Source organism: Branchiostoma lanceolatum, chromosome 15 (genome assembly GCF_035083965.1).
Source record: "Branchiostoma lanceolatum isolate klBraLanc5 chromosome 15, klBraLanc5.hap2, whole genome shotgun sequence".
NCBI lineage: Eukaryota > Metazoa > Chordata > Leptocardii > Amphioxiformes > Branchiostomatidae > Branchiostoma > Branchiostoma lanceolatum.
In genome coordinates, this window is record NC_089736.1 from 17,138,207 (window position 1) to 17,162,769 (window position 24,563).

The 24,563-nt window shown below is 44.5% G+C and overlaps 2 protein-coding genes across 5 annotated transcripts in view; both read left to right on the plus strand.

Annotated features, from left to right (window-relative positions):
• Window positions 1-24,563, plus strand: part of LOC136420666 (collagen alpha-3(IV) chain-like) — a 34,731-nt gene that overhangs the window by 8,363 nt on the left and 1,805 nt on the right. The window contains exons 1-21 of one of the 4 annotated variants that reach the window (XM_066407712.1): window positions 1-158; window positions 8,177-8,267; window positions 8,975-9,007; window positions 10,048-10,166; window positions 10,804-10,903; window positions 11,161-11,241; window positions 11,615-11,722; window positions 12,505-12,558; window positions 13,534-13,641; window positions 14,188-14,313; window positions 14,821-14,928; window positions 15,068-15,121; window positions 18,526-18,579; window positions 18,807-18,914; window positions 19,108-19,233; window positions 20,772-20,843; window positions 21,191-21,298; window positions 22,439-22,483; window positions 22,612-22,683; window positions 22,992-23,147; window positions 23,589-23,893. The exon at window positions 1-158 is cut by the window's left edge and continues 25 nt beyond it. In XM_066407712.1, the coding sequence (XP_066263809.1) occupies window positions 8,204-8,267; window positions 8,975-9,007; window positions 10,048-10,166; window positions 10,804-10,903; window positions 11,161-11,241; window positions 11,615-11,722; window positions 12,505-12,558; window positions 13,534-13,641; window positions 14,188-14,313; window positions 14,821-14,928; window positions 15,068-15,121; window positions 18,526-18,579; window positions 18,807-18,914; window positions 19,108-19,233; window positions 20,772-20,843; window positions 21,191-21,298; window positions 22,439-22,483; window positions 22,612-22,683; window positions 22,992-23,147; window positions 23,589-23,893 (2,001 nt within the window). In that variant the 5' untranslated portion in view covers window positions 1-158; window positions 8,177-8,203. Of the gene's footprint in view, window positions 159-4,964; window positions 6,445-8,176; window positions 8,268-8,974; window positions 9,008-10,047; window positions 10,167-10,803; window positions 10,904-11,160; window positions 11,242-11,614; window positions 11,723-12,504; window positions 12,559-13,533; window positions 13,642-14,187; window positions 14,314-14,820; window positions 14,929-15,067; window positions 15,122-18,525; window positions 18,580-18,806; window positions 18,915-19,107; window positions 19,234-20,771; window positions 20,844-21,190; window positions 21,299-22,438; window positions 22,484-22,611; window positions 22,684-22,991; window positions 23,148-23,588; window positions 23,894-24,563 lie in introns of those variants that run through there. The other 3 variants (XM_066407710.1, XM_066407711.1, XM_066407713.1) reach the window with 3 other exon arrangements.
• On the plus strand, window positions 714-3,564 carry LOC136420339 (uncharacterized). The gene is made up of 2 exons (XM_066407186.1): window positions 714-848; window positions 1,337-3,564. Exons 1-2 carry the CDS (start codon window positions 714-716, stop codon window positions 3,020-3,022), a joined length of 1,821 nt encoding a protein of 606 aa, XP_066263283.1. The 3' UTR covers window positions 3,023-3,564.

The window sequence follows — 24,563 nt, forward strand, 5'->3', positions numbered from 1 at the left end:
GAGTCTTTCTCCCAGACATCGGCATTTCTGAATATTATTTGTTTGTCAGAGAGCACGAGACGATTTTAGAAATTGATTCACAAGACGTATTCGTAACAGAGTGACCAGCACTGCTTGGGGACTAAACAACGCAAAGTCCCACCACGGTGTGTGATAAGGTAAACACAATTATTTGTTTCCGCCACTTGTCCGCCACTTGTGTTGAACCCAAGGCACATGTATCACCAATCGTGTGATACAACACCATTTTGCATGCCTAAAGCCCCTGTCACACTTGTGCGTGTGGCCGTTGCGTGTGAGTTGCGCGTTGACATTTTTTCCGTGCGCCGCCGTGCGCACAATACGCATATCTAATCACACGCATCTCGGTCGATTTGTGTAGGTTTTATGTACGCGGCCATACGCACAATATGGCCCAGTAGGTATGATAGTTTGGGGTATTAACGAAATTACGCTAATACGCAAGTTATTCGTTATAAATAGTTTTCGATTGTTTCGATGAGTGTGTGAGGTACATCTAACATGTGAATAACGAAATGTGAGTCACACATTCGTCAAAACAATTTAAAAAATGCCACAACTGTTGTGCGTACGGCTGCGTATTGTATTTTGTCCGTGCGCGGCTCACACGCGGCGTTTGTGCGCTCAAGTGTCACAGGGCCCTTACTCTATATAAGATCATCCATAGTACTGTTTATGTTCCACACACGACCATGATTGTCCCGGTGGCTCGATGCTCCCGCCGCACCAATCACTCCCAAAAGATTGCAGGCCATCGCGGGCAGGACAACTACTACAGGCATCGTTCTTCCCTCGGACCATCAAAGAGTGGAACGAACTTGAGCCTGGTGCGGCGGAGAGGGGAACCCTCCCCCAGTTCAAAACTGAACTTGGAAGGACCCCGCTAAATTGGGCCACCCCTACAAGTTCAGTTGTTTATGTTCTTTAGCGTCTTCCCTTCGTTTTATTTGTACCGGGTACTTGTGTTATAATTAACCCATGCGCAAGTGCTGATAATTAATCTCTTATATGAGACTAAGAAGTAGAGAAGAAGAAAAGAGAAGGCTTTTGATTCATTAGAACGAAGCCCATGTATTTGACGGTGGATAATTGCAGTTTTAGTAAGGATCGATAGGCGACGCTTTTGATCCATGACCATAGAGGTACTGTGTGATAGTACTTTAGAGGTATGGTACTGTATGATATAGCCTCCTTTGCAGCGCCGTCGTTATTCTTGGTGGTGCGCCGATTCACGATTTTCAACATGGGCCAGGTGTGACGGAGTCACTTGAGATAACTTAGAAGGGCCCGTTGGTCAAAAGATAACACAAAGTAGGTCAGTCAAGCAGTCGGGGAGGTGAAGTTGGAAGCGGAGGAGAAAGAAAAGGAACAGCAGAGGGAAGTGGAGAAGCTGAAGTTGGAAGCGGAGGAGAAAGAAAAGGAACAGCAGAGGGAGGTGGAGAAGCGGAAGATGGAAGCGGAGGAGAAAGAAAAGGAATTCGAACGGCAGAGGGAGTTGGAGAAGCTGAGGTTGGAAGCAGAGGAGAAGGAAAAGGAACGACAGGAGAGAGAGGCGGAGAGGCGACATCAGCGGGAGATGAGACAGCTGGGCCTGGTGAGAGAGGACCGGACGGAGACGGAGCGTGTCCGGGCGAAGGCGCCGAAGCTACCACCATTCGTCGATGGCAAAGACCAGGTTGACGCGTACCTACAGAGGTTTGAGAGATTTGCCACCGCCAATGCCTGGGACCCGGATACTTGGGCGTCCAGCCTGTGCGCCCTTTTAACGGGCAGAGCGCTAGAGGTTTTTTCGAGGCTAGACAACACGGAGGCTCAGGATTACAAATCCGTCAAGGAGGCATTGATGAAGAGATACAACCTTACGGAAGAGGGCTTCAGGGCCAAATTCAGGCAGAGCAAGCCGGAGGAGGGGGAAAGCGCAGGCCAGTTTCTGGTGAGGATAAACAGCTACCTGGAGAGGTGGGTGGAGCTGTCCGACGCAACAAAGCACTACGAGGATCTCCGGGACATGTTCGTCCGAGAACAGTTCATGGAAACCTGCTCCCCGGACTTGGCAGTACATCTGAGGGAGAGGGCTCCTAAAGACCTGAAGGAGATGGCCCAGATGGCCGAGAATTTTCTTATGGCCCACAAGCGCGAGCTGTCCGCCAGGGGAGAGAGCACGGTGCGAGAAAATCCGCGATACCTCCCGACGGGGAGGCGGTGTTTCGTGTGCGACAGCCCGGAGCATCTCGTCAAGGATTGCCCGCGTAACAGGTCCGAAGCGAGCACATCTCCAAAGTCCTTCTACGTCGGCAGGAAGACCCCCTCATCAGCTTTCGAAGTCAAGGGTCGGGTGGAAGGTCGCCAGGTGCCACTTCTACTGGACACAGGAAGCACGCAGACGTTAATACACGCAGATCTGGTCGATCCGGAAAAGGTCAAGCCGAGTAGGCGAGGGAAGATAACGTGCATTCACGGTGACGAGAAGGGCTACCCTGACGCAGAAGTGGAAATCGACGTCGGGTCTAAGGTGTATCGGGTAACCGCCAAGGTAGCGCCGAACCTGCCGCGTCCGGCTATCATCGGCAGGGACATTCCGAACTTGGCAAGATTGATACTGCGGTACGCGTCCGGGAAGCTGGAGTCATCTGTAACGAGGGAAGTAGGAACCATAGGCAACTGGAGGAAGACCTCCAACGATAACGGACCAGAGTTGGGTCGTTATGGTAACAAAGGCAAGTATGGGCGCGGTAGACGCGATGGAAGAGGTCCGGCTGCAGATTTCGCAGAGAGGCCGAAACTTCGGCTGGCACCCCGTACCAAACCGGGTGTGAGCAATCCTCACCAAGCATCGGCTAACTCCCAGAGAAGTATCTTTGGGGACGCAAAACCCGTGGACACAGCGGCGAGGGAGCGCGAAATTGAAGAGAGGCTGTCACGACAGAAGGTCGGAGGGAAAGAGACAGCCTCGTCTCGCGAGCGACTAACGCGCCGATGCGGACGCGCCGTCGTAGGCTAGATGTAATGCGACGGACAACATGGACAATAAGCAACATTCGGACATTCAGAAGGGACTGTCATGAATAGTTTGTTTTACTTTTATGTTCTGATTATATGTACCGTACAATCTCTTTGTATTTGTAGTTCTGAAAGATGAGATGACCATAGCAAGTAGTTGAATGCATGTTCTCAAAGATGGTTATAAGTCGAAACAATTGTTACTTTTAGTTTAGAGATTGTTATAAGTCATGGAGAGGTTTATCTCGCCATTATAACTTGTAACTTCATCGCAAATGAAGTACACTCTAGGGTAGTTATATTTGCCGATGAGTTAGGACATATGGGCGTTGTCGAGTTTTGTTGACTTTAGGTTAGTGATTGAAATAGGAGTTTCAACCAAAGAAAACGGGAGCATGTGTGACGGAGTCACTTGAGATAACTTAGAAGGGCCCGTTGGTCAAAAGATAACACAAAGTAGGTCAGTCAAGCAGTCGGGGAGGTGAAGACCCGAGAGAAGGACGTGTTCATTAAACTAACAAGAAAGAACTATCTGATTCTTGTTGAGTTTGTGAGTCCTTAAGCGCCAGCCATCCTGACAAGATACGGCGTTCTCCGACACCAGGTTTTCTAATGCCGGGGGAGATCGTGTGCGATCGCTTAGACGATTTCCTTCGACATTACAGAATCTGGCCTAGCCTGTGTTTACACAAGCTCTCGGCCGGAGGTTACTGACCCCCAGCCCAAGGATGGCGGTTATGGGACCGACTGGCCACTAGGAGCGCGATTCGTCAGGCTAAATCTGGCCCATTTTGAAACTCGCGAATTCCCCCCCCCCCCCCCCCCCCAAACAAGTCTTCGGGGACTTAACACCTCCATGAAATACGTAGAGCTTTTACAAACTTCTGGATGGAATTTGGTGGCCTCTTGAAACAGCGCCTTTCTTTCTTGATCGTAGAAGGGGCAACTTGAAATAAAATGTGTTTCGTCTTCCACCGTGCTTGACATGCAGTATTTACAGGTTCTTTCGTACACAGGTAGCTTACACTTGAAGTATTAGAATATGCACATGTTTTGTATGTTGGATGCACTGTATCGCAAAGAAACACTCTTGAGGCTGTGCAGAGAAGGGCGCTGAGAATCATCAACAGAAACAGTAGCTTGTCAACGATGTGGAGAGTGGCAACACCAGGCGATTCTTTACGTATGCTAAATCTGCACTGGGCAAGACAACAACGGGTATCCCAGCACTTCAAGTCGGGTCAGTTAACGCCAGATGAAAATGCCAATGCCCTAAACGATTTCTTCATACAACAGACAGATCTTCCTGCCAGAGACGACCCAACCCCACCATTCCAACCTACCGCCATCCCTGGAACAGTTCTTGACTCACTTCAGCTGTCAGTTGATGAGGTACAACAACAACTAGGTGCCCTCAAAATCGGAAAGTCATGTGGTCCCGACAATATCACTCCCAAGCTCCTACGCCTAGTAGCAGATCCTATATCAGGACCTCTAACTCAGCTATACAACAAGTCCCTCCTCCTTGGACAAGTTCCTTCGGGGTGGAAAAAAGCAAACGTTACCCCCATCCACAAAGCCGGAAACCGACACCTAACAAACAACTACAGGCCTATATCCCTACTTAGCATTGTATCAAAGGTCCTAGAAACCCTTGTCAACAAACGTCTAACGGCACATGTCAATCCAATACTGACAGATCACCAAAGCGGATTCAGACCTCTTGACAACACTACGCTACAGCTGGCTCGAATGATAGAGGAATGGACTGAAGCCATGGATAGCGGAGAGATAGTGGAATGCGTGTTCCTTGACCTTCGAAAAGCATTTGACAAGGTCTGGCACGCAGGACTGCTATCCAAACTTAGAGCGTATGGAATCAGTGGATCCATGCACAACTGGTTTTCCAGTCCGAGAGACGCCAACGAGTGGTCATCCAGGGAGTGGCATCAGACTGGAAGTCTCCCCTAGCCGGCGTACCACAGGGTTCTGTCCTCGGAAGAACGCTTTTCATACTCTATATCAACGACCTTGCCTCTAGCTGTATACAATCCCAACCAAATTTATTCGCCGACGACACTTCACTGTCCTCCTCCCATCACTCTATCCAACATGTAGTTGCATCACTGAACAGAGACCTGATCTCTGTGTCTACCTGGCTGTCTCAATGGAAACTTGAAGCCAACATAGACAAGTGTAAAGCTATGTTCATCACGACACGCGCCATTCCACGACCGATTCCTCCCGTGACCCTAGGTGGAACCGTATTGCAAGTTGTCACCAGCCATAAACACCTCGGCGTTACTCTCACAAATACCCTATCCTGGTCAAACCATATCGACATCATCTCTACAAAGGCTAGACGATCTTCTGGTTTGCTATGTGCTCTGAGGAGGAAGATACCAAAGGACCTACTCCTTAGACTATACATGACAATCGTAAGGCCAAACCTCGAGTATGCAGACATTGTCTGGTCTGGTCTTACCAAACGCGACCAAAGGACTGTGGAATTTGTCCAATACCAGACTACCAGAATCATCAGTGGACACTTCGGGCTACCGTATCCTTCCTACGAAAGTCTACACCGAACTATCACTACCATCACTCCAGTACCGACGCAAGTTCCACACAACTGTGACTCTCTACAGACTCTTGAATGGACGCTGCCCTCCACATCTCCAGAGTTTGCTACTCCAAACACGTGCGCCTGATACCAACTCCCGCTATCCCCTAAGGAACAGTGAACACCTGACTACTCCAACGTGCAAAACGACCAGATCTCAGAGAATATTCATTAGTCGAGCGATCTCACTCTGGAACTCTCTTCCCAGTAATATCCGCACATCCCTCACTGTCAGCTCCTTCAAAAACAAACTCTGTACATCACTCGGCAACAGATACTCTGTAAATAATTGACTGACCTACCACAAGTATTAGATGACATGTTGTATAATCTGCTAACCTAGTATGTAATATAAACCTAAGTTTTGGCTTGACATTGTTAACGATTTATATATAGCTTAGTCTTGTGCATTTTTTTTCCATATGCGCTTCAGTCCTGTGATGGTCTTTGCTAATTTTGTTTCTTCGATGTAATTTTACTTTGTGTTCTGTGTCCGCCGCTATGTGTGTGTTTGACGCATGCGCACTTTGTGAAAGTTTGTATTGAACTTTGAATATATTGTTCCCAGGGCTAACCCTTTGTAATAGCCTTCGGCTAGTTGGGTAGTCCTGGCTGTACTTTCCTACAGTCAAATAAAATCAAATCAAACAGTAGCAGTCCGACGTCATCCCCCCTGCCAACCCTACAGTCAAGACGAGAAGAAGCAGCGAGAGCCTTGTTCACGCAGATGCGGACAAGCGACCACCCCCTGCACTACATGATCACCAATGACAGGGAAGAAGAAACTGGGAGGACATTACGTAACCATAACCATCTTTCACTGCCAAATTGTAGAACTGAGAGACTTGAAATATATTTTCTTTACCAAGCGACGCAGCTCCACAACAAATCTCTTTAGCAAATAAGTCGAATACCTCCGCATTGATTGCAAGCATTCGTATTATCCATGTATTTAAATGACTTATACAGTACCTATCTTAACATTTGTGATTGTATTGCTGTTCTCTGTTACTTTTGATAAGTCGTTTCTTTTGAAAATTATGAATATTTCTAAGTAAATGGGCTGTGTAAAATAGCTATAACTCATAATGTTGATTGTCTGCCAAACGTTTGATTTTGTACCCCTACGTACTCGAGGTGTGGCTCTCCTCAAACACGGGACCTCCATTTAATGTCCTATCCAAGGGACGCCCCTAAACGAAGCTAGTTACTCATTTACACCTGAGTGAAGTGAGGAAAGTCGTGTAAAGTGTCTTTCCTAAGGGCACAACGTCAACGGGACAAATCAGGGAACCCCGGATTCGAACTTCTGGATTCGGACCTCTGGGTTCTGGGGCCAAACACCCTGCCACTGCGCCACCGCGACGCCATTAAAGAAATGAATACACAATTCAATAAATCAAATCAAATCAAATCAAATCAATGAATGAGCAAAGCCAGAAAGCGGATTTTTGCCTCGGGGCCATGTAGAAAGATGGTTGATTAGCGTTTTGTAATTTTATTCCTCGATTTTTCTAAACAAGAATATCGCTACTGATAGACAATGCTAGAATCGGAGATTGTTCAGACATTCTAAACACGACTCCGTACTTCAATCAATCAATCATTCGCAGGCATCAGTGTCTGATGCATGGCGGCTACAGACGTGCATAGGGCTCGCCAGGCTGGTCTGCTGTCGGCGTAGACCCTCCAGTCAGTTCTGGTGATCTCCAGCCCCTGGAGTGTGTTGAAGAACTGGTCTTCCCATCTTCCTGCAGCCAAAAAAAGTACATATCCGCTGTTGAACAGTAAGCGTTATCAGAGCAATTATGGCGTAGGAGGAAATCTCGTTCTGAATCCGTTTTCAACCTCTATTCATACACTGAGGTTGTAGTTCATCAACTTGCGTAGTTTTATTTCAGGCGTTTCCTGATTTTTTGTACCTCAGCTAAAATGACTGCCCCCACATTAGTAGTCTGAATGAATATATTGATTTCGTATGGGTGTTTGTTTCCACGACACCGTGACAAACCTTTAACCAACAACCCCCTTTCTGTGCAGGGATTCTAACTTGGTACGACCCAGTGACGCTCTAACGCTGAGCTGAAGCCTGGGCAATTATACTGTAAATTCCTTTATTTTCGCGGGGCTTAATTTCGTGGTAGGAGGGTAAAGGAGGTTTTCGTTGTGTTTCGAGGTCGCGTTTGAAACAGTTCTGCAGAACTTCAGCTATAGCACAAAACACATTCGTGAAAGACGTGAAAGTAAGACCACCGCAAGACTTATGGTACCGTAGGAGGAAGCGCCTGGGGAACTTTAACCAAACCAAACCAACAACTAAAAGACGAAAAGCTAGAAATCGGCGGAGAGTTACTTGTTATGCTATTGTCGAACGCTTGAATGAATGCGCATAACTTCGGATGCAGTATTCTGATTGTTTAACACTTGTCAGCCATTCCAGAATGTATCAATGCTAATAAGACAGTGTCGCTACGAGCATCGTCCAAATATTTCTGCACCGTCAAAAACTGACACACTGTTTGGAAATTTCAGGGCAGATTGACGAAAGGAGGCGGTACCATGGCTTCTGTGGCGAGGGCAGCATTAACGATTGCCGTACTTTTTGTCATCATGACATCTGCGGGTGAGTTTAACTGTGTACATATTTCAAATTCACATCAACTTCTCCGAAAAAGTCAGGTTACATATCTAACATTCGTATTGTTATTTTGCTGAGAAGAAAAATGCAAAATGGGTTTCACAGAAGTGAGTTTAGATGTATGATGTTGAAATTTTGCTGGCTCAACGTAACTGTTTGCATTTTTAAGGGCGATATTACCCCTTACATATCTATTTCTACCCGCGCCATTAGGGATGACTTGCCTTGGTTGATATAAAATGTCCTTAAGCCCCCGTCACCAATAAGAAATTCAGCTCGGCCGACGTGTTGGCCAGCTTCAAATGTGCATTTTCGGCCGAAGTACGGCCGACGTCCTGTCGATTACGCGGGCTTCGAGCGATTTTTAGAAATCAAAGTTGATCCAAATATTTGCCTTTTACCGGGTAAGTCGATTCTGACATCGTCCATGTCCAATAGATGGTACCATATCATCTCATGGGGGATCTTTAGTGTTCGACGGACGTCACCCGAGATTTTCATTGGAAAATACGGTCGACGCTCGGGCGATTTTGAAATTCGGCGAGCTTCGGGCGATATACAAATTCGGCCGACGCTCGCATGAATTGTGACGCCGGCTTTAGGACGTCGTTCTCCATTTAGACCTAAAATTATCAACCAACACCGTTGAACAATGATTTGCAAATAATAACTTTAATATATTTTCTTTACAGATTGCTGGCGTCGTAGAAGACGGAGGAGCATCGGTAGGGTTTTATTCCACGCGCCGTCATTATGTGTATCTCCGAAAGTACCGGTCACATACTTCATCTTAGTCGACAATCCGGTGCACCATGCAGCTATTATATACAATGACCCATAGCTAGTTTTACCACATATCAGGAGCTTACTGAGAGGGTCGGATCACAGGGCTAGGGACACACATTTCGGTAGACCTGTACTGCAAATGTCTGACAGAACACTTTTTAAAAAGAATGCTTACCTAAATAGGAACCTGTATTACGTATTGGCTAATTAACTTATGTCATTCGTGGCACAACCGAAGTGATTTACCTGCTAACGGTATCCGGAGACCGTAATGCCCGGAGATCGAGCCGCCCACTTATGGGGGCAAGGGGCCAGCCGGCCCGGTCTGGGTACATGTATATAGTGTTTGCGACAAATCATTGCGGCATCTTTGCGAATCTTTTGCCAATTTTCCCCTGTAGCTGACGTCTACAAACAAAATGGCTACATCCTCAGTTTCTGCCCCAAACTAGATACAAGATAATTCTATTGGAAATCGCAGTCTTGTCAATTTATCAAAACCAATGTACAATCATGATTAAGATTCATCAAAAAGAGATTTGCAGTGATTGCGCCTGTTGGCCACAAGTTCGCGTCTAGTTCGCGCAGTATTTTGCCAATCGTGATTTCTTTTTTTTTACTTTCCCAAAAAAAATCGTCATTTCATGCGATAAATTGACGCCCATTGGCGACAAATTAGAGCCGATTGGCGCCTGTCTTTCGCAAACAGTCGCAAGCAGGTGCCGCCCAGTGAAATACCAAATTTTGGCAGGATTCAGTAGTCCTTCCGCTACATCCATGGGACACTGATGACTGGTTCTACTCCCTGTGGTCATCAGTGCCCAGAGGAAGGCTGACGAATGACTACCGAAAGGTCGGCAGGTAAATCACTTTGGTTGTGTGTAGAGAAAATCATTATCAATTCATCTAGCAACCAGAGAAGAATATCCACGGCTGTGTTGTACTGTAACAGACATGCTTTCTGTTTCTCCAATATCAGCCGGACCTCCTGGTCCCCCTGGGTCTACAGGTGGCCGAGGTCCCCCGGGCACGCGAGGTCTTCCAGGGCCCCGAGGCTCCACCGGACCACCAGGCCCTCCGGGATCCGCGGGGTCAAGGGTACGTGTTTGTGTTTTTATGACAAGTGTCTATGTAGTTGAGTTGGTGTTAAAACGACGAGCACTTCAGCAGCGTCTCGTGGGCTGAACTCTAGCGTGTGACGTCACAGCTCATGGCCAGCCTTCATCGCCACGTTGATGGCTGTACAGAACCAAGATGGTAACCGGTAATAACAGCCTATACACGCACGGCTCTAACTAGGACTTCCTGAAGAGAAGTAGCAGAAATGACCAAAACGAATGGCCACGAACCATAAACCAGCTTTCACTCTTTTATTTGCTTTGTACGTCTTGTATGTGTGATGATGTAGATTTATTAGGACTTTGATGATGTAATCTGTATCTTTGTTATATTTTGTCTGCCCCTTATGTAACCTGGTCACTCATGGTGGGTCCTGACATATTCATAAGTAAAAAAACAGACATGCAGTAGGAAGGCAACTATTCATAACTTCTCCTATGTAGTGACTTGGAAAGTGTTTTGAAACACTAAAATGGCGGACACTAAACTTCTTCACAGTCACGTAACTTCCAAGTTCCAACCCATGAAATAGCTATTTGTTCTAATTAAGTTCGATCTGCGATATCAATGCACTACTACTGATTATACAACTGACTACAGCGTATGATATTTTCAGGGTCAAAAGGGTGACCGCGGCTCGACCGGCTCGAAGGGCCACCGGGGCGCTACAGGCCTGACCGGCCCACCTGGTGTAGCAGGTCCGCCGGGGCCGACAGGTAACACGGCAACACCTTCAGCTCTGCGTGTTCAAAGACAGTTGGATTGTTCGTCAATGTGAATATAAGATTTTTCATTTGAAGATAAGGTATAAAAAAATACTGATCCTAACGACTTTATAGATAAATCCATTGATCATCAAGTTTAAAACATTGATTTGTGTCTGCTTCACCCGGGATCAAATGGCATAATACATGAAGTACATAAGGTCAATACATGACATAATTTTACTCACGTCCGATTTTCACAATCTTAGGGCCAGTGGGGCAGAAAGGCGCACAGGGAGCCAGGGGAGGTCCCGGTATCCAAGGACCGCCTGGCCCGAAGGGGGCGAATGGTAGGTTTGTTACCTCCATGCAGCATGGCTAAGTTTCTCTCTCTGTCGTGGTCTTGAATTTTTGGTGGTGGGTAGCTTTTGTTTTGTTCCTGCATTCAGCTTTTAAAACTACCTGTAGCAATAGCATCTGATGTTGCGTTCACGTATGATCATTAAAAGAGTTGTTGCTTTGAATATATTAAGAAACGTGATCATGCAACCGTGCAGACTCCTTTCCCTGTAGCATATATTATCACGACTGCGTTCCTATCAAATATAGCATTTGGGTAGAACATCCTTCAACCTTTCAATCAAGAGTATTCGAGCTGCATCTTCAGTGAATATCATTGCAGTTCGGGAAGTTTAATCAGACAAGTGATGTTATATTTTACAGGTGACCGCGGCACCCCAGGGAGTAATGGCGCCCCAGGGCCCAAGGGTGACCCCGGGGAAAAGGGACAAACTGGTGAGAAAGGAGCGAAGGGAAACATCGGGCAGACTGGTAAGATAGTTGAAGTGTAGTTCTTATCTTTTATGTCGCGCATTTTCTTTTGTATTAAGTATGTGTTCCTTGTGTTCGTTTTTGAATACTACTACTTTTGTTAGATGTAATCTAAAAATGTTTGGTCTGTGTCTTATAAACACTAATGTGGAAAGCAAATCATTTTTGCCAACTTCATAACTTAATTGGACATTGCTGTGGGACAAATTATCTAGTGAGGTTATTACCTTCGCCAAGAAGGTTATGTTTTGCTGTGCGTGTAAGTGTGCGTGCGTGTATGTGTGTGTGTGTGTGTGTGTGTGTGTGTGTGTTAATTTATGCAACAAATGACCTATTTGCATGATAAATAAGAAACACTCATACATCAGTCGAAAGGGTTAAAATCATTTGGCGAAGGTATGAGGTCGTGGAACTCTAATTTCCTATTGCGAGTGTTATCTATATATGCCTGTACTTAGCCCGGGATATGGCATGAATGTACAAGAAAGGTTATTATTATCCATTATGTGCGACAGCTGTCATATTGATTTTTTTCTGTAAACAAAGTTCTTGTACTAATGTTAGTAATCTGCTTAGCAATGCTGGCGTGATCACTTTTATGTCGAGTGTTAAAGATTACTTACTAGATAGATGAAGAATGTATGCACACTATTGTTGTATTTTCTGCTCAACGTTTTCAAACGTTCAAACGTTTCACTAAAGAACTTTAAAAAGAACATTTTCCAATGTAATTTCTTACCATAACGGTTGTGAAAGGATACGGGTTTTTCTCGTCACACTAGGAAAACGAGGAAAGATGGGCGCAAGAGGCGAAACCGGTATGAAGGGGGAAATGGGTAAGTCGTATCAAGTATAACTGTTTCATAGAAATACACAACATGCAAAGGAAGTAGATGAGTACGATGATTTTTCTACTGCAACAAGTAGTCGTCAATATTTTCATCAATTGGGATGTCCCTATAGCTCAACTGGTAGCTGAATCACGGCTGAGTCCTTGGTTCCGGTCAGTTGCTAACTGGTAGGCCGCGGTTTGTTTATTTTTTTGTTTATTTTTATTTATCCAGGGGGTAACATATCGCCTGTAACGGCGCTTTTCAATGTGCCCTGGGGGAAATCCCCACATTGTTCAAACTTAAATACATAAGATAACAAAAATAACACAAACTGCAATTAAATAACAATACAAGGTAAACTTAACTAAATGCTTCGAAATACTAACTTATTACAACTGGTTTCAAATAAAATGAATAAAACAATAATATAACATGATATAACATAGAGAAACAGTGGAATAACGGCAGAAAAGAAAGGACTAGAACGGAATTTGCATATCAATGTTTGGCAGAGAGGCAGTGGACATAAGGTAGTTGTTTATAAAGTGGAAGTGATCTGGCTGATTTGAGATGTTGTGGTACTGTGTCCCAAAGTGCAGCCCCCGAGGACGAAAAGGCTCGTCTTCTGTATTCCAAGTGTGTCATTGGCAACTGAAGGCCGCCTTGTGCCCTCAGGCGGGTATTTTGGGTGTGTACATGGGATAATTGGGTGAACATTGCAGTGATGTAGGGAGGAGCCAGACCGTTAAGGGCCTTGTAGACAAGTGTAGCTTTACTCTTCTTGTGACATTAAAGCTTAAGGGTAAAGGCTATCAACCCCTTCATGTGAAAATATACCCTGCTACCGAAACAACTAGGGAACTTGCTGCCCCATGTGCGACTAGACACTGCAAGGGTTTAAACGAACCTAATCTATTTAGTGTATAGTATTAGTACCATCTGGTGCTGATGTGTAACTCATGTGTAATGTTGATAAAGGTACCACAGGTCCTGTTGGTCCTCAAGGAGAAAAAGGAGACCAAGGAGAAACCGGACACAAAGGAGATAAAGGCAGCCGCGGTGGACAGGGGATGACTGGACCTACTGGTACCTGATTTTCACATCTGTAGTAATGATACCACGTTTCACACTTACAATGTTTGATCTGTGTTTGTGTTTGCAAGTATGTGCTTGGCTATATGAGCCGTACCAAAGCCGAATCGCCCTACAACTAGTTACTTGAGAGAACATCATGCCATCATGCCTCACGAGCCCTTATTTTGTTCGAATGACTATTATGTATAGGTACTTTTAGTACACATTATATAGTACTCCGCAATATAGCCCTGGGGCTCCGATGTTGTATTCGTTAAGTGTGTCACAACAAACCATTTATCATCAGTAATATACGATATTTGATTGGTCGGTGATGATGATGATGATGATGATGATGATGATGATGACGACGACGACGACGACGACGACGACGACGACGACGACGACGACGACGACGACGACGATGATGATGATGATGATGATGATGATGATGATGATGATGATGATGATGATGATGATGATGATGATGATGATGATGATGATGATGATGATGGGTTTAAATGCGTGCATTTATTGGACGTCGCAAATATTAATCAGGCCCGAAAGGTGAGAGAGGACCAACAGGACCAGTTGGAGATAAGGGAGCTGCTGGAGCTGATGGACAACCAGGGCAGAACGGGCAGTCGGGAATCAAGGGAGAGACAGGACCAAAGGGAGGACAAGGTATACAGTTTTCTACATATTTATCTCTCTTTGTCACCTATTGGAATCTGATTAAGCTTGGAACCTGCTTTCAAGTGATCAAAGTCACCATCTCAACACTCAACGCCAGGACAGACACATACAAATATTCGTATTTTCCCCGCACCATTCCCCAGTGGAATGCCCTGCCTGGCACGGTTGTGACGGCTCCCACCGTTGAGTCTTACCGTACCAGGCTGGAGGCCTGCCCGCCTTACCCTGGGACCTCCTCCCACCTACTTTGTCCCTCGCGGGGTCATCTGGGGGCAAGAAAAAAGAAGAAGAAACATCAATGAAATGAATTGTGTGTTCGTATGTATGCATGTATGTATGTATGTATGTATGTATGTATCTATGTATGTATGTCTCCTTGTTCCTCTCTATGTTGGAGATATTGAAGCAATACTGATCATGAAATGTATTTTTCATGCTGTATAGTGTTCTAATATAATGCAGCATTACAGATACATGTCGTTTTCCCCTCCCCAGGTCCACAGGGCGGGCCCGGTGCGAGGGGAGACAGGGGGGAGACAGGACGACCCGGACCGAAGGGTCAGAAAGGTGAAGTGGGCGAAATGGGACCCACCGGCCGGAGCGGTGAGTTAAGCTTTTACACGTTTCTTTGTTCCCTCTACTTGTCTCTCTTTGGTCGCATTATGCAATTTCTCACACTAGTCTCCTGCCCAATTTGCTGCTAAACGTTGGTCATGCCAGACGAGCTGTTGCCTTGTTTCAGGGCCAAGGGGCGTACAAGGTCAAAAGGGCGAGTCTGGTGCGAAAGGAGAAATGGGTAAATATCGTAGTTATGATAAACAAACGTAGTAAGCTCTATATGTCATTGGGCCTACATATAGCATATTCTATTCAGGCAACGGACGGTGCATGCCAATAATCGATGTTATTTCAATAAATGTAACTCACCAATGCAATGGAACAGAGTGCAAATGAAGCAAATGTTTAGGTGAACTTAGTGACGAGAGGAAATTGACTAAGAGCGTAGAAATGAATTTTTGCATGTGCTGGTGCATGTGTTTGGTTCTCTAAAGCCGGCGTCACAATTCATGCGAGCGTCGGCCGAATTTGTAGATCGCCCGACGCTCGCTGAATTTCAAATTCGCCCGAGCGTCTACCGTATTTTTTGCTGGAAACCTGCCCCGTCACAAATTGAACGGGGCTCGGGCGACGTCCGTCGAACACTGATAATCATAAATCCCACATAAGACGGTACCATCTCTTGGACATGGACGAAGTCAGAATCAACTGACCTGGTAACAAGCTCATATTTGGACCAACTTTACTTTCTGAGTTGTGGCAAATCTGTAGGGCATGAGTGAAGTGGACGGGCACACTGAAAATAATAACATAAACAGGAATTTTGTTATAGACCAATCCAAATACTAGTGCAGGAGCCACAAAGTCAACAGATCAGTCGTTTAACCCCGATCCAAACATTTTCACCAAACAGAAATCTACCGAAGCTCGGGCGAACGCCGTCCGAGCTTCGGCCGACCGTCGATAAGCCTACCGACGCCCTGCCGACGCCTGGGCGTGCCTCGGTAGACAAACATAGATCTATAATGACTTAGTGGACTTTCAACTAGTTATTTTGTGGAGGAAAAACTCAGGAAGTCTAGTCAAGCCTCAAAAGTCAAGCCCCAGGTCATTAATATATAAATTAAAACATCCAAACCAATAGCAAAAAAGAAACAGGAAGTATTGTCTTCGGTGTCCACATTTTGTTTATAATAATTTTTTTTTAAATGAAAATTCAACTTTGCAATTGAATTGTCTTTCATTGGAAAAGTTTAGCAGCATTCTTTGACAAGTTGATATTAGTATCAGTTAATACTACAGTATTATTTATCATCTTATGTTATAAACCAAACTGTCGTTTCCTTTTATCTATAAACAAGAAGGAGTTCGGCCGGAGCCCGTCCAAGCACCCATCGACACCAGTACAACGCTCGCCCGAAGCACGCTTTAAGCCGGCGTCACAATTCATGCGAGCATCGGCCGATTTTGTAGATCGCCGGAAGCTCGCCGAATTTCACAATCGCCCGAGCTTCGACCGTATTTTTCGCTGAAAACCTGCCCCGTCACAAATTGTACGGAGCTCGGGCGACGTCCGTCAAACACTAATAATCATAAATACCTCATGAGACGGTACCATCTGCTGGACACGGACGAAGTCAGAATCAACTGACCTGGTAACAAGCGCATACTTGGACCAACTTTACTTTCTGAGTTGTGGCAAATCTGTAGGGCATGAGTGAAGTGGACGGCCACACTGAAAATAATACTATAGACAGGAATTTTGTTATAGAACAATCCAAATACTAGCGCAGGAGCCACAAAGTCAATAGATCAGTCGTTCAACCCCGATCCAAACATTTTCGCCAAACGGAAATCGACCGAAGCTCGGGCGAACGCCGTCCGAGCTTCAGCCGACCGTTGGTAAGCCTATCGACGCCCTGCCGACGCCTGGGCGTGCCTCGGCCGACAAACATAGATCTATAATGACTCAGTGAACTTTCAAATACTAGTAGTCGTTTTGTGGAGGAAAAACTCAGGAAGTCAAGTCAAGCCTCAGAAGTCAAGCCCCAGTTCATTGATATATAAATTGAAACATCCAAAACAATAACAAAAACGAAACAGGTATTGTTTTCGGTGTCCAAATCTTATTGATGATAATTTTTTTTCAATGAAAATTTAACTTTGCAATTGAATTGTCTTTCATTAGAAAGGTTTGGCAGCATTCTTTGACAAGATCATATTAGTATTAGTTAATTATATGGTTTATTGCAAATTCATGCCCGTAGGCTAATTGCATGTTGACAACAGTGTCGAAATACAAATGTACGGTAAAACAAAAGGTATACATGTAATACAAGATCATTCTATAATATGACAGTAACATCTATCATCTTATGTCATAAACTAAACTGCCGTTACCTTTTATATATAAACAAGAAGCAGTTCGGCCGGAGCCCGTCCAAGCGCCCATCGATACCAGTACAACGCTCGCCCGAAGCACGCCTTATTTTTCATGAGTCGGCCGGAACACTGACGACGGTCGTCCGATTATTGTACAAAGCCCGTGCGAGGCTCGCACGAGGCCGAAGAGCTCGGGTGACCTCCGGCCAACCAAAAATCGGGTCTAAAATCGTCGGATGCCCGCCCGAATATTGGCCGAGCGCTGGGCGTTGCTCGGGCGAGCTACGGGCAAACTGTTGACGAGCTGTGCGAGTTCAAAAATCGTCGCCGAGGCCTCGCTGAATTTAAGCGCAGCTTCCAGTGACCCGCGAACGTCGGCCGAGCTCCGAAAAATCGCCCGAAGCTCGCAGAATCGCCAGGACGTCGGTCGTACTTCGGCCGAAAATCGCCATTTGGAGCTCGCCGACAAGTCGGCCGAGCAAAATTGTTGATTTGTGACGGGGGCTTTACTTTTCATGAGTCGGCCGGAACACTGACGACTGTCGTCCGATTATTGTACAAACCCCATGCGAGGCTCGCACGAGGCCAAAGAGTTCGTGCGACCTCCGACCGACCAAAAATCGGGTCTAAAATCCTCGGATGCCCGCCCGAATATTGGCCGAGTGCTGGGCGTTGCTCGGGCGAGCTACGGACAAACTGTTGACGAGCTGTGCGAGTTCAAAAAGTCGCCGAGGCCTCGCTGAATTGAAGCGCAGCTTCCAGTGACCCGCGAACGTCGGCCGAGCTCCGAAAAATCGCCCGAAGCCCGCGGAATCGCCAGGACGTCGGTCGTACTTCGGCCGAAAATCCCCATTTGGAACTCGCCGACAAGTCGGCCGAGCTAAACTGCTGATTTGTGACGAGGGCTTAACGACGCAAACCATAGACGCTCTCAGGTTCCTCAATTTAAACCCATACACCAGCTTTTATAGTGTAGTTTTGGACATGACAACGATACAACTCTGCATCGCTTCATACATACACAATAAACAGGTTCACGATTCTAAGCACGCATGTGAAATGCATTGTGAGTAGTATATCAAATGCGAAGGCCCCTGAGGAATTAACCAAAAAACGCCTGGACAGTGTTATGCATAATCAAGACAATGGTCGAGACAAGAACTTTTTTGAAGTTAGGGGCCTTCACTTTTGACATTTACTACGCATTTCTACGCATGTGTATGTACAATGGTAAACCTCATTATTGATTCTCTGTGATAGGACCGAAGGGAACAATGGGCGAAACAGGCGATCCTGGAGCGAAGGGTGAAACAGGTCAGCGTGAATCATGCTTCTGTCTACCATTGGTCGGACAATTAATCCTAATTCTAATGTCGTTATTACAGGCCCCAAACGTACATACAATACAGTGAGAAGATACTTTCGTTCTATTCTGATTATGTGTTCCTGGATAAGTCAAAACTCGCATAACATACTCTACACTGTGATACGGCATATGTTATCATGAATCGATGTTCAACCATTGCTTCATGTTAATAAAGGTACCCCGGGTCCTGTCGGTTCACAAGGAGCAAAAGGCGCGCAAGGGGAGGTCGGACTGAAAGGAGAAAAGGGCAGTCGTGGTGGACAGGGGATGACTGGACCTACAGGTAGGTGTTTCATATCCAGATCATGTTTTGCCATATTTTCTCTCTTGTAAATACATTGCTTCAGAGATAAATCAGTAAGAGCAGTCCAATCTGAGAAATCTCTCCACGAGATCATCTTGTACAGGACTGGAATATGGCAAAAGATCATCATTTTGTGATTTTGTAAATGATTTACTTTACTAATATTACTCAGGCCCGAAAGGTGAGAGGGGACCAACAGGACGAGTTGGAGGTAAGGGAGCTACTGGAGCTGATGGACAACCAGGGCAGAACGGGCAGTCGGGAATCAAGGGACAGGCAGGACCAAAGGGAGGACAAGGTACATACTTTGATAATACTTTCATACATAGATAAGTATATAAATACATACATACATACATACATGGATGTATAGGGTAGTTACCTTCGCCGAGAAGGTTATGCAGAGGGTAGCGTTTGTATGTATGTTTGTAGTGGCACAGCATAACTCGAGAACGCCTTGATGGACTGTCTTGGTATTTGGTATGTTGGTAGGTTTTGATGAGACCTGAAAACGATTAGATTTTGGGCCCCCTAGCGGCTCTTTACGGTACTGCAGCGGAACTTCCTGTTTTGATATCTCGTGTTCTGGACATGCTATGGAACTGCTTTTTGAGTGATAGATAGACCTTTGGACAAAGAGTACGTGGTATGGGTTTGGGCCCCCTAGCGGCTTTTTTTGGAACTGCAGGAGCAGGTTTTGCGTCTGACTTTGAAAGGGACTAACTCAAGAAGGGCTTGATGGATAGTAATAATTTTTGGTAAGTAGATAGCTTGAGTGATGATGTACATTATTAGATACTTCTTATGCAAATCACTATCTGATTTGCATAATAAATGAGGAAAGTTTGTATATCTGCCAAATTCCATGAAAGGACTCTGAAACATGTGTCCATATGTAACTGAGGAACAAAGAAATATTAATTGATATGAACTATGCAAATGAAGACCTCATTTGCATAATTAATGAGAAAATACTATAACAAGATGGCCTTGATGGATGATCATGATTTTTGGTATGTTGATAGCTTGTGTGATGCTTAGTATGATTGGACGATAATTATGCAAATCAGGTTCTAATTTGCATAATTAGTGAGGCAACTGTAAAAATCTGCTTTGTTCCATGATATGACTTCAAATTGTAACTGATGAAGAGAGGAATGTTGATAGATAGAAAATATGCAAATGTGTGCCTAATTTGCATACTTAATGAATAACTTCTTTAATTCCACACTGGCAATTGACGGTAATTTCATACATTTAATTTTTTTTTTGTGGCATCGGGAAATGAATGTGAACATCGTTGAATCAAATTATGCTAATACGGGCCTCATTTGCATAATTGATGATGAATATTAGCATAACCTTCTTTGTTATGCTCATAATTTGATAAGCTCATACTTTGGACATGTTATGTTTTAAGACAATCAACTGGTATGATTTATAATTGATGAGAACACTCCTTATACGTCAGTCATAAAGGTTAAAATCATTTGGCGAAGGTATGAGGTCGTGGAACTCTAGTTTCGTTATGAAGAGATAATCAAATATATACAGTCTTCTCAAAAATTGGACTCACCGTAATTTTCGACTGACTTGCTCAGTCTTCTTCCGCTGTCTGACCCTATCGCTGTGGACACGTGGTTTTCTCTACTTGTGTCCTCAGCAATAGGTCGAATGTCGTGGAAAGTCGGTATCGACTCCCGTGACGGTTAAGAGAGCTATATATTTAGATTGTGTATATTTATGCAATTGGTGGGCTCCACGTGTGGCATTCCAGAAATGAAGATGACAAGATCGGAGTTTAATACCGCCGACTCCTCCCATTTTCTATGACAGGTTCAAAGGGTGACAGCGGTCTGAAGGGAGACAAGGGCGACACGGGAAGTACCGGGCTGAGGGGTGAAAAAGGTAACTTATTCTAAAGGTTCCAACTCAAAAGGTTAAAGAATAGATAAAGGCAACAAAAACGGAAGATGCTGCCAGCAAGTGTTTATCGTAGGGTGAGGAAGGATACTGGCTTTAAGAGAACTTGATCTAATTTCTTTCTCTTTTCACCTGTCACAGAAATATATCGTCATTATATCGTCATTATATCGTCGTGTAAATTACTTTTGTTGATATATCTATATACATATATCATTACAACACAAATATTCACAGTAAATGTAACTAGAAGCTTATATATATATATTATCACCAGCAAAAACAATTAACCCCTTATATAGCATCAATTTGGCGTCTGATGTTTTTCACAGGAATGGTTGGCCCTGTTGGTCCTAAAGGATTTAGAGGAGCCAAGGGACCTATTGGACCACCAGGATTCAAGGGTGACAAAGGGGAGACCGGGATAATTGGACCCATAGGTAAGCAATTATCCCCATCCCTCTGACTTTTTTTCCTGTGGATGGAATTAAGCTATGATGTCCTAAAAGACAAATTAGATTTTATGTTTGTGTTATGCTTCCTCTTCCTCAAAAAAACATACGTCAAGTAAGTGAATATTGTAGTGACATGTAGTATACTAACCATGTCTAATGCATGCATATTTATCTCCATGAAAAATGGAGATATTGTTTTGGGTGTGTCTGTGTGTCTGTGTGTCTGTGTCTGTGTCTGTATGTTTCCGCAATACTGTAGTCAGCATAACTCCTGAACCTCTTGATGGACTACAATCATGATATTTGGTATGTGGGCAGGTGATGTAAAGCCGAAGAGTAAGGTTGATTTTTGGACCCCTAGTATGTGACCTTGGTACTGCAGCAGAACTTCCGTTTTTGTATCTTTTGACTTGGACGTGCTATGGTCTTGATTTTTGGGTGGCAGATAGCTTGTGATGTAATAAAGAAGTGGTGTAGATCTGGGCCCCCTATCAGCTTGCTCTGGAACTGCAGGGGCGTTATTGTGAAAATTTTCTAAGGAGAATAACTGAACAAAGGAACAACGGATTTCCATGATATTTAGTACACAGGTAGCTTAGACAGAGATGTACACAATGAAGTGCACATTATACTCATTGGGACTTAATTTGCATAACTAATAAGGAAAATCTATATTTCCAGTGTTTTCCATTATAAGACTCAAATACATGTAACATATGTAGTTTATGGCAAGTGGAACATCAACAGATACCAATTATGCAAATAAATTCCTAATTTGCATAATTAATGCAAAAATGCCATAATTCATCTAATTGGAATATTATATTTTTATAGGACTGTCAATATTGCAACATGTGTAAGTTAGATAAAGGTGTTTATGACCAAGCATATATTATGTAAAAGTGTGAGTCATTTGCATAAACAGAATTGTTCATGGAGATATGAGGTCTCCGAACTCTTGTTTGCTTGGCATTTCTGCCTTGCCGGCTAAGCACGGGTCCTGTGGTCTGGGTACCATCCACCGTAGATACCGCTGGCTCTCGCGGTACCCAGGCAGCTTAGTGATTTTACATGTTCGAGTAGCACATGTAGTACAGCTGAACACATTCATGCTGTGTTTTACAGGGCCTAAAGGGTCAAAAGGTGACTTGGGGCAGCAGGGACTACAAGGTAGGTCACTTTTTTAATAATTTCTGTAAAATGCTAGTTCAGAAAATTAATGTTTATAGAACAAAGGGTACACACAGGCATCTGCTCATTATTTCTAACTTCCAGGTTTTTCTATTTTCTATTTTCAGGTCCCAGTGGCCCGCCTGGCCCCGTTCTCATATTCCTCCCGTTGCCTTATGGTTTCCTCCACGGCATGCCAGGTTTGTGGCTACGTTTTGGATGTAATCATGACGTAACCATGTTTTATGCAAAAACGCCGTGCTTTTCTCACGTTTTAGAGGTTGAAAGACTTATAGCGACTAAAAGAATGGTTTCCTTGAAAACCATGGTCTCTGGTTGAGAATTATGAGACAATTATGAAACTAGCTACTGCTAGCTACTTTTCTCGGTGGAGACAATTAACAACTTCCACCCATCTGTATGTTGCCGATAAAGAATTTTTTTCTTTATTTCTAATCTTGACATTCCTAATCTGGCAAACTTTTAATCATGTATTACTTGCATGTAGGTATCTCGACAACGGTCGTCCTCTTGGTGGTCCATAGTCAGACCGAGGCTATCCCGGCATGCCCTGCGGGTCAGAACCTCCTATACAACGGCTACAGTCTGGTCAACATGGGCGGAGCCAGCATCGACCCAACCCATGGGTCTGGACAAGACATGGGTAAACAGACCATATAGATCATACACTCACATCTTCCTATTTGCCGAAGTTGGCAAGATTTGTGTTAGTCACGGCTTTTAGAAATTTAAGATAAATACTATTTCAGTTGTGATTGGTACACATTTTCTTTTGTTTAAAATGGATGGGGCGGAACAAAAAGGGGGGAAGGATAGGATAATAGGAAGATTCTAGGAAGATTTTTAAACTCTTGAACGTTTTAACGTTTTAAGAGTTTAAAAATCTATATTCTATGAAGATAATAATTTAAAAATTCTTATCTTCATAGAATATAGGTGATGTTGAGAGATGTTTTGTGCCACCACGAAATAAGGTAGAGAAAATAAAGACATCACTTCTTCTTCTTTTATATTTGCTATGCCCGAATCTTAAATGAGTGGATCAAATGAAAGATTCATTTGTGTTTTTTTCTCCTTACTATAGGTGCCACTGGCTCCTGTTTGACTCGTTTCAACACATCTCCCTTCATGCTTTGCGGTGTTGGTAGCGTCTGTAACAACGCCACTGCCAACGGCAAGACCTACTGGCTGACATCATCGAGACGCCATCTTACCACCTTCGAGTCGTTGTCTCATGACGAGCGGCAGGTCGCCATGGCAACTGCTGTGAGTCGTTGTGTCGTCTGCCAGGCTCCCGCCCCCATACAAGCCGTCCACAGTCTCTCTGACGTCATACCGTCCTGTCCCGTCGGGTGGGAGAGCCTCTGGACCGGATTCAGCTTTGCCATGGTAACCACCGTGGTCTATGATGCTTTTACATCGCCATCTTGAAATGAATAACAAAGTTCTCTCCACACAACCAAGCGTTTTATTCAAGCCAAAGTTTCGGTGACCGTCTGCCACCTTCCTCGGGGCAGTACTGACTGGTTCTATTTCGCAGTGCAGCTAGGTGTCGCTGCTTACAGATGTGGTCTCAGACGTAAAGTATTTACACATATACACAGGTATAGGTTTGGAGCCGTATCTGTTACGAGCGACACCTAGCTGCAGTGCGAAAAAGAAACGTCAGTATTGCCCTGAGGATAGTGACAGACGGTCACCGAAGCGTCAGCTTGCATAAACGCTTAGTTGTGTACAGAGAACTTTGTTATCTGGTGACTTGCCAAACTGATGAAACTATTCACGGATGCATCTTGAAATGCATTATCTCGTAATCAGACTTAAAGGAGGCGCGCAGAGATGAGTCATATTTTCATTTTTTTTATATAATACACAAGCTTTGTAGTTATAGGTGTTTTTCCATCACTGCATACCAAATGTAAGCCTGGCTACACTTTACGATTGTTTGGTCCTTGTTCCGGAATATTGGTTATACCGAATGGAGGGATGAAGAAATGTTAGAGAACGTTATGATGCTATCACTAAATAGTCAGATGGGCTTGATGTGTCCTTAGATTTG